At 35.1% G+C, this 12,936-nt stretch overlaps 1 protein-coding gene across 1 annotated transcript in view; it reads left to right on the forward strand.

The window, feature by feature from the left end:
- Positions 1-9,433, forward strand: part of LOC111697718 (microtubule-associated protein 4) — a 43,588-nt gene extending 34,155 nt beyond the window's left edge. Inside the window, exons 26-29 of the mRNA XM_023467813.1 lie at positions 1,601-2,316; positions 3,583-3,786; positions 7,395-7,719; positions 8,662-9,433. Coding sequence (XP_023323581.1) covers positions 1,601-2,316; positions 3,583-3,786; positions 7,395-7,719; positions 8,662-9,092 — 1,676 coding nt within the window. The 3' untranslated portion in view covers positions 9,093-9,433. The remainder of the gene's footprint in view (positions 1-1,600; positions 2,317-3,582; positions 3,787-7,394; positions 7,720-8,661) is intronic.
- The last annotated feature ends 3,503 nt before the right edge of the window (positions 9,434-12,936 follow it).

Genomic DNA, 12,936 nt, shown 5'->3' on the forward strand with positions numbered 1-12,936 from the left:
CATTATTTTTTTTGTCTCCAGATAATTTAAACTGGCATATCTTTGTATCCTAGCACAAAATTAAAGGAAATTTTTGCAAAATAAAGTTGTTTTTAATATTGTTTTAGTAAACATTTAACTAGACTGCACAGTGTTACTTCAGTTCTTGATTAAAGATATCTTATCATATGTGCGCATAGGTTATTACAGTTCACAATTATTACAATTGTGCACATGACACCTGTTGATTAAAACGAATAAATCCCATAATTTATTCTGAAAAAAAAATGTTTACCAATATTGTTTATTAGTTGCTGTCAATGAGTTAATTGTATAAAAACGAAAAATTAATGCTAAAAATTATTATAAATGCACTTTACTCTATGTATAATAATTTATATAATAATTCATAATTCTTGAGAATGTTTAAAAGTAGATTTAGAAGGCTGGTACGCACAATTTATTAGTAATACGTAATTGTTCCATTGATAAACCTGAGTGAATCCTAGCTTGGAGCCGGTTGGTCACGTGACCTGATATCAACCAATGGTAGAGCCGGAGTACGCCCCTGCCATATGAAGTTATAAACCAGTGATAAGTGCACTGTCCACGGTTCAGCATTGATTCGAAAACTAGAAATATCCAGTTTATTGCTCCTACACACCATTCTATACACATTTATACAGTTTACGAGGAGTATGGTTACTCATGCATACTATACAGGTGGGATACAAGGATATAGAATGATAGAAAAAGATGAGAAGGATTAGAAGGATTAGAAGGATATAGAGAAGGATAGAGAAGGATAGAGAAGGATAGAGAAGGATAGAGAAGGATAGAGAAGGATAGAGAAGGATAGAGAAGGATAGAGAAGGATAGAATTATATTTTGGGACTGGGGTGGGGAATGGTAAATCGATGTTTTAAATAAAAAGAACATACGCTATTTTTTGTAACTAAAATTATCACAAATTGACCCAGATTCAATTTTTGTAGAAAATACAGGATGCGGATCTACATTACAAATTTGGAGATTGTAAATCAATCTTTTAAATAAAGAGAAAATACGCAAAAGGGTAAAGTAAACTTGCAAAGCATTAATTTTTAAATAAATTAAGTTTTCGTGTTTCATATTCGGGTTTATGAAATGATTGCGAATGTTTTAGTACTGTTTGCACATGTGTGTAACTGTAGAATGTACTTATGATTTCGTAGAATTCAGAACAGTTACATTTGTATGGCTTCTTTATTCCAAAATGGTGAATCAAACATGATAAATCTATATTTGTAATATTAAATTAAAAGGGCTATAATTTTTTATACTAGTTTCACAGCAGTAATAATTACCGTGCCAGAAGAAAAGAAAAGTACTTGTTTTTTTCATCTGAAATGTTATTTTCAAATGTATTCTCACTGAAACAGTTACTTGCAAGATTTGTGTAACAGAGACAATGAATTAAATTGTTAGAATTGTTTCTTAGATACAGGTCAAATGGGTACCATAGTGGATCCGGCATGCAACTCAATAAATATTCACTTGATATTAGGTCTTAAATACTATTAAACGTTAAAAGAAGTGAAAGAATCAAAATTTTGCAGCTTTAACGATATTCTTGTTCTAGAGGAGGGTGTTGAGCATGAGGATGAAGGTGGAGATCTTGAACAGCAACCTGGACCTGAAACTCAGGAATCCGTCCAGTCAGAGAAGACCAAAGAATATCTTGTTGATATCGCAGCAGAGGTAAAACATGAACCTCTAGTTCAGAAAGAGGAATCGCTGATAGAGCAGGTATCTGAGACCGTTCTTGAAGCTGAAGTTGTTGAATCCAAACCTGAAGTGGACCTAAATGAGTCCAAACCTGAAGCAGAAATTGTCGAATCAAAATCTGTAGCGGAAATAGTCGAACCCGAATCAGAAGCCGAAAAAACCGAGTCAAACCCTGAAGCTGAAATAGTCGAATCCAAATCTGAAACTGATGTAAACGAGTCCAAACCTGAAGCTGAAGTTATTGAGTCCACACTTAAAGCTGAAATAGACGAATCAAAGCCAGAAATTGAAGTCGTTGAGTCCAAATCTGATACTGAAATTATTGAACCTAACCCTGCAGCAACATCAGAAACGTCAACCCCTGAAGTCGAATCCAAATCTGATAAATCCGAATCCACTCCTAAATCTGATTCTGAGTCCAAACCTAAAGCTGGTATGACCAAGACTAAAGTGGAGCCAACTGCTAAAGGGGGAAGAACAGCAGCTGCGGGTAGGACTAAACCTGGTGCAACAGTGCCCTCAAGGACTGGAAAAGATTTAGATAAAACTAAACCTGGAGAAAGAATAAAGGTAAGAAACGAAATTTTAAAAATTCTTATTTTTGAGAAGGGGGAAGGTACAGAAAAAGGCTTTTACAGTGCCCTTTTTGTAGTTCTTTCTTTCATACACTATGTAAAGACAGCTGAAAAGAATCACCGATTTCCCTTATAATAGTAAATCTTTTTTAATATACTAGGCTCTTTTTCAACTTTTATTTTTTGCTTTATCTGTGAGCATCTTCTTTTTTTTTAATTGCGGATTTCATAATACTTTTTCGCGCTATTTAAAATTTTTACAAAATTAAATAATTCAAGATAATAATATTTTAAGATCACATATTTAAAGTCTGATTGGCCATAAACCTTCCCTGGGGCCACGTGAGGTCCCACACAATATTTGAACCTGATCGGTTCAGCCGTTTTTACGTTTATTGGATATAAACAAACAGACAGACACCCAAGCTAAATTTATATTTAGATTTTAAAGTTGCATCCTTTCCAAAATTTGTCACGCTCGGTTTGGCCTTTTTGACGTTAATCTGATCAACACAAACCTGCAAACAGATAAATCAGATGTATATATAATCACGGATTCATTTCTATTTTTAAAATTACATTATCTAAATTACTATGAGATAATTAATTAGATAACCAAATTGCATTTTTCCTAACCTCGGAGGTGAAAATAAAACAATCTAAGTTCATCTTTCATATCAACATTTTAAAATCAAACTCTGTAACAGGGCTTTTTCCAGCTACAGGCTTAGTATCGCGCTTAGCTCGACAGTTAGAATTTGCGATGGTGATCTGAACGTCGTATGTCCGATTTAGTGGATAAAAGAATTTTAATTTAAAAAAACGAATATAAGCATTTAAATGAAGATTTCCGGGTTATATTTTTCCAAGAATAAACATGCAAAATCAAATGTAAATAATGAAATTTATTACTCTCATGTAGAAATGGTATTGTGGAGGTAGGACGTCCCTAGAAGTCTTATTTGATTTCTATATATATACTCTGCTGAACCGATCTGGCCCAAATTTTGTGTGGGACCTCACATGAACCCAAGGCGGGTTTATGGATGCTCTGAATTAATAAAAGTTGTATTCAAAAGCTTTTGATTTTAGTAAAATTAAAAAAATGCTCAAAATAAATATTTTAAAATCAGCGAACTTTTTTGTTATTGTTTTATTCTGTACAGAGAGAAGTTGCTCACAAATAGAGCCACAATTAAAAGGTAAATAGAGGATAGACTCGATAGTAGCCTAGTATTTCAATAATTTTCTAAATATTAAGGTTGAAACCCGGGCTCCCTTGACCCAACGACCAGCTAGTAATCTATCAGGAGCCAAAGCTAAACCTGATCCCAAACCTGCAGGAACTAAGCCTCCAGGTTCAACGGTTGAGCGTAAACCTCTGGTACCTCGGGCTGAACCCAAACCTTCAGCAGAAACCAAACCTAAACCTAGACTAACCACTGCTAAATCTACAGATTCTAAGGTAAATAAACAAAAACAGAACGTTGAACAAAAAAATTTTGACTTCAATCTTCAGTCCACTGTCCATTGCTATGAAGACAACATTTTCCGTTCATTTGGAAGTGTCTCCGAATCTTTTTTTTAAATCACAAACTCTGGTTGTCTGTATCTCCCATCACAACTCATCAAATCCTTAACATTTGTCCCAAATTTCGATTGGAAAACTCGGTAGAACCACGGGAATGTTTTTAGCTACATTTTAAATTTTTAGTCGAGTTAAAAGACTTATTGAGAGACAATTTAGTTTCCTGGCAACTGGGTTCCCCTGCTACTTTTTAAATTCGGTGATGGTGATTAGACCAAACCTCTGTAGAGTAAAAAAGTAGATGTTAGTTCCAGTTTATTAAAAATATATTTCGGTCTGGGTTGACCCTCGTCAGTTCTAACGATATAATAACCATAAAAATTGATAAACATAAATGTTAACCACAAGAAAATAAACAAACAAAAAAAGATTATTTTAAAAAAAATAGGACTTTCAAATTGAGAAGGGAAACTAACTCAGATCATGAGATAGAAAAAAAGATAATTTTCAAATAATCACTTTTTAAAAAATGTTTTAAGACAATTATTATTCCTTGAGATTGTTTCTGTCAGAAAGATTAAAAACAAGTTGTTTATATGTATGGTATGTGTATGACGTGGTGGTGGGGGTCGATCTAATTAACGAACTATGTGAATCAGGGGAAGGTGGGGGCGGCTTGTTTGAGGAGGGGTATTTAAACCTTTAAAGAATTGGACATAAACAATATTCTTTTACAAAAAAAAAATACTAAATTACAGTTTACAATTAAATAAAAACTATTATTTTTCTGTTCATTCCTCTGAGTTCAGTCATATAATCTCTAAATGTATTTAGATTTTCGTACTTAAAAAAGGTCCTATTTAGTTTTTTAGTTTAGCATTCCTATTGCACGTGGTACCACGTGTAGTAGTTCAAACGACCAATAGTTCATACGATAACATTCTGTGCGCATTGGAACTATTTTTTTGCTCATTTGAACTATTAAAAACAAAATTTAAATTGAGCCAAAAAATATATGGTTTAAATGAGCAAACAAAATATTCAATTGAGCAAAAAATCATATGAGCAAAAAATAGTTCAAATGAGCAATAAAAAAGTTAAAATGAGCCAATAAATAGTTCAGTAATTTCCTAGTATACGATTTTTGGACCCGCCCCCTCCTTTCTATTTTGTACATGGATTTCATATCTATCACATTTGATATTATTGGCCATGTCCATAGCGTCTGGCTCCCTGGCCTGTCCTAGCCGCAGTGCTCGTCCCCCTAGCCGCAGCGCTCGGCCTAGAAAGTGTCTTAACCTAACCTAACCCTGAAATAATACAAAATAAATATTTGGCAATGTAAATAGCAATGCACATTTTTATGGCCCTGGCGTTTTCTTTTCGATTCTTTGTTTTGAGATTAGGCGGTATTATGTTCTGATCCTATTTACTAATTTGGTAGATCTTATCCTGATCCGATCTGCATCATAGATTATATTTTCAGTATTCATTCACTAGAAATATACACTATAGTGTTACTAGGCTTTCAGAGTGCTTCGCGCTATCTTATATTTCAAATTTAAATTGGGGCTGTGTCTGTGAGTATTTTCTTTTCAGTTTCAATTAGTAACTTTTTCTTGTATTTTCAGAGTTTTACGAAAATAAAATTTTTGGTAATTTTGAGCATACTTATAGACGTGCCTTGGGATCATGCGAGTTGCCTAAAAGAAGATTGGGTCAAATCGGTTCAGCCGTTTTTACTTTTGGATAAAAAAAGCAAACAAGCAAAGTATACATAAATAGGCTTCCAGGGGCGCTTCGTGCCCATCTTCTATGTCAATTGTGAACATTTTCTTTTAGTTATACATTGTAAATCAACAAAAAAAAGTTCAAAGATTTTATCAAAAAATCGAATTTTGTTTGAGACTAAATTTGAAATTTTGATATTTTAATCATCCATAAACCTTCCCTTGGGTCATGTGAGGCCCCACACAAAATTTGGGCCTGATCGGTTCAGCAGTTTTGACGTTTATGAATATAAACAAAGTACACATAATTACAGGGTCACTAGATCATTAAAAGGTTAATATACAGATCTCTCCAAATTCAATTTGCACCTAGGTTGCCAAACTTAATAATCATTAGATCTGAAAATAAGATTCTTCTACCTTTTTTATCTCAAAATATAATTTTTACCAAAAAATAAAAATGCATAAACCTTTAAATGTTTAACTGAAAAATTGTGAATTTCATATGTATGCATCTAACAGCTAAAGAATCTAATATCTATGTATATAAAGTAGTACCGACTGTTTGGACGTCTGTTCTTTTTGTATGTTCGATCACAACTCATGCACCGCTTGACCTATTTGCCACAAATTAAGATCGGGAAAATTGGCAGAACCAAGGAAATGTTCATAGCTTGGTTTACAAATTCTAAATTTGAAAAGTTTACTTTAATTGAGAAAAGAAAGTTTAGGTTCTGGCATAGCTGCAGGGTTCTCAAGCTAGGTTTAGGTTCTGGCCTAGCTGCAGGGTTCTCACGCTAGGTTTAGGTTCTGGCATAGCTGCAGCCTGCAGGGTTTTCAAGCTAGGTTTAGGTTCTGGCATAGCAGCAGGGTTCTCAAGCTAGGTTTAGGTTCTGGCATAGCTGCAGGGTTCTCAATCTAGGTTTAGGTTCTGGTACAGCTGAAGGGTTCTCAAGTTAGGTTTGGGTTCTAGCATAGCTGCAGGGTTCTCAAGCTTGTTTTAGGTTCTGGCATAGCTGCAACCTGCAGGGTTCTCAAGCTAGGTTTAGGTTCTGGCATAGCTGCAGGGTTCTCAAGCTAGGTTTAGTTTCTGGCATAGCTGCAGGGTTCTCAAGCTAGGTTTAGTTTCTGGCATAGCTGCAGGGAGTAGGCAAGATTCAAAATCATTTGTTCTACAATAAAAGTTCTGACATTCTTAAAGAGGGAGGAAAGGATTTAAAATGTATACACCCCCTAATATTCCATCCAAGGAGTGTACCAAATATGTTACATAAAAATGTTATTTTCTTAATTTTGTCTCCTAACTAACGAAACTAACTCTAGTAGTAAATTATATAGCCGCTTTTATTTTTCATAAAAATACGCTTTAAGTCCAAAAATCTATATCAGAATTCATTCGTATACATTTCCGGACCTTCTTTTATTTGTAAGGCAATGTAAGCGTAATTTCAAGTGACCTTCCATGTACGATTCACATCGGTTACCTTAAAAGCTTTGTCTGATTAAGTTTAAATAAGATAATGTTTGTAAATTTCGATTGTGGTTTCTTTTGCACTTCGTGGTGTAAGAACTTAAGAAGTATAGGAATTGTCATAATGAAACACAATTTAATCTAGGGATCGACGATATTTCCACATTTTTGATGATAAAACGGTTTCGAGGGTACCATTGTAAATTTAGCATTGTCCGCTTTGTAGGGAGGGTCACTTGAAATTACTCTAACAGTCCCTGTAAAGAAATAAAATTTTCAGATAGGTTTCATTATTCATTTTTCCTAAAATATATGAATTTTTTTCATAAAACCTTTTTATCTAGGTTGGTACTGGAGCAGCGACTACTGGTTCCCGTCCTGGTTCCTCTAGACCTACATCAGGGGTACTCAGACCTACTCCAGGTTCAACTCTATCCAGACCAAAACCTGGAGTTACCACAAAACCCGGAGATATCACCAAACCCGGAGATATCACCAAACCTGGAGACACGACCAAACCAGCTGGATCTCGTCTTGCTGGAAGTAAACCTGGTGTAGGTCGACCTAAACCCAGAGAACCTGCAGCCGCTCCTCCTCCACGTGTCCGACCTACACCCCGCCCTGCAGTTCCATCCTTTACCAGACCAACAGCTACACCACAAACCAAAGGTAATGTTAGAGTAGTGTCGTGAACTAAGTCGGCTCGTTTTTTCTTCATTTTTTGCCTATATTCTCTTTCATATTCAACATTTGGCATAGCTTCAGAGAGGCAATAGTTTTCAAATTTGTGTATTCTAATTTTCTTTTTTACAGTATGCCAAATGTTGGCCCTGACTAAAAAAATTGGCATAAAAGTACCCAAAAAGGATTCAGAATGGAACCAAAAAGTATCCAAAAAGGAAACAAAGGATCCAAAAAGTAACCAAAAAGGATCCAAAAAGGAACTAAAAAAGATCCAAAAAGTATCCAAAAAGGATACAAAGGATCCAAAAAGTAACCAAAAAGGATCCAAAAAGGAACCAAAAAGGAGCAAAAAGGAACCAAAAAGGAGCAAAAAGGAACCAAAAAGGAGCAAAAAGGAACTAAAAAGGATCCAAAAATGAACCAAAAAGGAACCAAAAAGGATCCAAAAAGGATCCTAAAAGGAACCAAAAAGGATCCAAAAAGGAACCAAAAAAGATCCAAAAAGGAACCATAAAGGATCCTAAAGGAACCATAAAGGAACGTGACAAGGATAAAAATAATAAGGCAAACGTTAACTTCAGACAATTTTAAAACCTTGAAATTTTTATCAAAAGTTTTAAAAACAAACCAAAACGATTAACCATGAAATTGGATTATGGAGACGACTGTACACATACAATTTCTTCATTGTACGAAATACTTCTATTTAAAAAACTGAAAATGTTAAAATTTATGTCAACATTTCGAACAGTGTGGAAAAGGTGAACTTAATTTTTGACTTCTCAGGTATTTCCAGGAAACCTTGATTGTCTTGAAAAACAATCTCGAATGAAAAGCCCAAGACTAGTTAAATCAGTTCTACCTGAATTAGCTTTCAAAATATATACTTCAATTTTTTTATTATTATTAAATATTTTTTTATTCTAGACGCACCTGCTAATCTATCTACCACCATTTCCTCCAAACCATCATCAGCTTCTGGAGCTCCTAGAGCCGGGTTTACAAGATCAACTGCTCCCAGTGCAGCTGCCAGTCGAGTAGCTGCTGCCAGAGCCGCTGCTCTGAAGAAACCAGCCGGGGGCACGCTGGGTAGAAAACCTAAAGAAGATAAATCTAAGAGAACAACTGAGTCCGCTAGAAGTCCAACTGATAAAGCGGAAGCTGTTAATAACACGGTGAATACAGAAGAAAATGCGGGAACCAATGGCATTGAGGAAAACGCAGGAAAGCTTACTGAAATCAATGGTGTTGAAACTGATCAATCCAATAATATGGAAGAATTCGTCAACCCGACTTCGCCTGGAGAAGAGATTGTAAATGGAGAAGAGGAGGGTTCTCCAGCGGGCATAGAAGCTTAAACATCAATATTCCAGTGGATTAAACTAGATATTGCATAATATAAACAAACATGAGCTGATTTAGTGATAAAAGAAAATTAATAATTATTCATTGAAACGTGAGCATTATTTCACTAGTACGCTACGCCATTTAAAAAATGTGATTTTTATGTTCAATTAACTGTTAATTAACTGTAGGTATATAATCCCAAACTACGTGTTTAACCAGTATTTAAAGTTTTATATTTTAACATAGTAGCCGATAAATCTCTTTGATGTTCACGAGGCAGAAAGAAATGTAAGACCACCGATTTATTTAATTCTCTGTAACTGTATTTTAGAAATAGACGAAACTATGTATATAACCTATATTAGCCCCTCCCCACCCAGCATCATTATATTATTCCACCACAATATTAAAATAGAAGTTTATGCACAGTCGAAGGATTAAAGGTGCCAGTTGTGTAATTATTTCGGTATTTTTTAAAGTAATAATTTCGGTAATGTTACTTTGGTCCTACAGCATATCCGTCCTACGTTACTTCGTACCTACACTGTAGGTCTGTTTTGTTAATCCGACCTACGCAGGAACTTGTCTTGTCAGTGTGTAGTTGACAGTGCTACCCTAAGGATCTCGCTGTCCTACCCAAATTTTTAGGTCGGATGTTCAACTTTTGTAGGTTGGTTAAGTCTGGGTCAAGCGCTGCGGCTAGGATAGGCTAGGGGGCCGAATGCGGCACCGCATTATCAAGTGAAAGCCGATATGCGAGGTTAGGACGTTAGGTTAAGGCAATTCCTGGGCCGAGCGCTGCGGCCACATTTATCGAATTGACAAAGTGATAGCCGATCTCTAGGGTTAGCTTAGGTTACGACAATTTCTGGGCCCAGCGCTATAACGGCGTCACATTTCAAATTGATAACTTGTCGGAAAAAAACTCCTGTTTATTAAAATGAGAAAAATGAACAAATCGAACAGTTTAATATAATCCCGAATTATTCGGGTTATTACAGTCGATTTAAAAAACGCGCAAAATCGAGAGAGAAAAGTTAATCTTTGACACATGAATAATGAACAGCTACTGTATAAAAACCTAACAGCCAGTGCTTAGGATCCGGATCCGTTGGATCCGCAAGATTTTGGCTTCCTGGGTCCGGATCCAAGGGGTAAAATGTCAACTAAAAACTGAAAAAAAATGTTTGCTCCTAAACCCCAAATCTGAACTTCTGAAAAAAGAGAGATTATAGAAATTACTAATTTCTTAATGGTTCATCAAGTTTTAGGATAAAAATAAGCGAAAAAAGTTAAAAACAAAAAATTTAAAAAATTTAGTAAATCTTAAAGAAATTACCTGGATCCGGATTTGGATCTATTTTTTTCCAGTGCAGATCCAGGATCCGGATCCGCATCAAAATTAAATGGATCCTAAGCACTGCTGACAACCGAGTTCTAGACAGTTTATTTCAACTAAACCAACCCCAAATTTTAGGATCAGCTGATGAAAATCTAGGGTATGTTTGTATTGATAAGAAGATCTATTAATGCAATATGATGAAATCAACAAAAAGCAGCATTTTGGATAAAAAAGAAAACTGGTATTTTAAGAACATGCAAGATTTTTTAACAATGGCGGCTAAAAATATCCCTTTTGAGCTATAGAGAAATATAATCAAAGAACGTGATTTCATAAGGAGGGGGAAAAACAAGAAATCGGTTAAAGTTCACAAGTAAATTTAAAATTAAAATCTAAAGTCGTCTTCGTTTTATTGATATATGTAACTAAGTCTATATTTGAACTACAGGGTGTCCCACGAAACATGACAGTATGCAGGACGACTTGAATGTCGTCTTGATTTTTTATATAATTTGCTGCGTTTATTTGTCAACCTGATTTTAGAAGTAAATTTCTATAGATAATAATCACAAAATTTCCCTTGTCCTGCCATTTCCAAAATGTGGTCTGCCTTTTTTGTGCTTTCAATGTTGCCCGAGATATGAAGAATTTCGTTCAGATTTCGGCAATTTTGCTTTTAATTAACAAAATTGAAATCTGAACAAAACTCTTCATATCTCCGGTAATATTGAAATCACAAAAAACGCAGACCACTTTTTGGAAATGCCAGGGCTAGGAGATTTATGTGATAATTGTTTCAAGAATCATACATGTTAAAGTAGATAGAAGACTAAATGTCACAAATAAATTCAAATACCAAAGACGACTTTCAATTCGTCTTCCTATTGTCATGTTTCGTGGGACACCCTGTATATTCATTGTTAGTAATTATGTTGAGATAAATTGATAATATGTATATTCTCTGTGTTGCATGGTCGGTTTGATTAATAGAAAAATGATGTAATATCCTGCTGCAGGAAAGGAAGTAAGTTAGTAACGCAAGGAAAACTTAATTTTGATTTTTATATTTTAAGCTGTGCTAAGGGACAGTAGACATGATTTCTAGGAACCCCAATATATAGAGTGGCATGTTGGATTCACAACGGTAAACTTCAAACCTTTATAAATTAACAATGAGAGAGATAGTTGATTTTCCATCTGAAAATGTTAAATTCTGACAGTTTTCTCCAGTTTCTATTCTCTGTTGCTTTAATACGCTAGTCAGTTTCACTTCAGAGGATAACTAGCCTAGAAGTTAAAACCAAAAATTTATTGATTAGTAATGCTTGAATGCTGTTGAAAAATTGCATTATCAACCGACCATAAAGCTAGAAACGAGATAATTGATTTTTACCCCCACGTGCCACTCAATTTTAGTATCATATGAATGTAGTAAATGCTTTTAACTTTGTCCCAAACTGTATCAGTTCAGGCACAAACCGTCCACTATCTGAGTCAACCAGGACACAACCAACCTGGCTCTAAATGCCACACAGGGACACAAGCTTAGCTATCAACAAGCTATAACTCAGTCTCTAAATGTCACACAGGGACACAAGTGTAGCGTATCAATCTAGCTATTACTCATAGTCTAAATGTCACACATGGACAAAAGTGAAGCTATAAAACAAGCTATTTATTCGGCTCTGAATGCCACGCAAGTGCAGCTATCAACAAGCTATTCCTTTGGCTCTAAATGCCACAAAGGGACACAAGTGTAGCTATCAAACAAGCTATTTATTCGGCTCTAAATGCCACAAAGGGACACAAGCGTAGCTATCAAACAAGCTACCAATTCGGCTCTAAATGCCACACAGGGACACAAGCATGGCTATCAACAAGCTATTACTTCGGCTCTAAATGCCACATTGGGACACAAGCGTAACTATCACCAAGCTGTTACTTCGGCTCTAATGCCACACAGGGACACAAGCGTAGCTATCAACAAGCTATTACTTTGGCTCTAAATGTCACACAGGGACACAAGTATTGGCTATCAAACAAGCTATTAATTGATCTTTCCCCTATACTGCATGAGGTAAGCTCTCAACCCAAATACTCAACGGGGGTACAATTACTCTATAACACAGTAATCAAAGCGGAGTTCTGATTTAAACTTTTTGTGTATTTAAAGTTTATAGGTTACAGTTGAATTAATACACGTACTTACAATTCCTACGTTGTTATCTATATCCATGAATTATTAAAGCAAATTATGTTACGTAGTACAGCACAGTTAGAAATAGTCGCCATTTAAGATATACATAATTGTTGTCGCTAAGGAACAAGATTCTGACGATGAACAGATAGACAAGGAATAACCCTCAAATCAAAATCGATAATGCAGAAAACTCTTTATTTCCTAAAAAAAATGAAATGAATAATGATAAATAACTATTACAAGGGTTTACAAATTTATAATGAAAAGATTCTTACGATCTATTTGCTTATTTGTGGGTTATCTGTCGAAAAGT

This window comes from Eurytemora carolleeae, unplaced genomic scaffold (assembly GCF_000591075.1).
Source record: "Eurytemora carolleeae unplaced genomic scaffold, Eaff_2.0 scaffold4, whole genome shotgun sequence".
NCBI lineage: Eukaryota > Metazoa > Arthropoda > Copepoda > Calanoida > Temoridae > Eurytemora > Eurytemora carolleeae.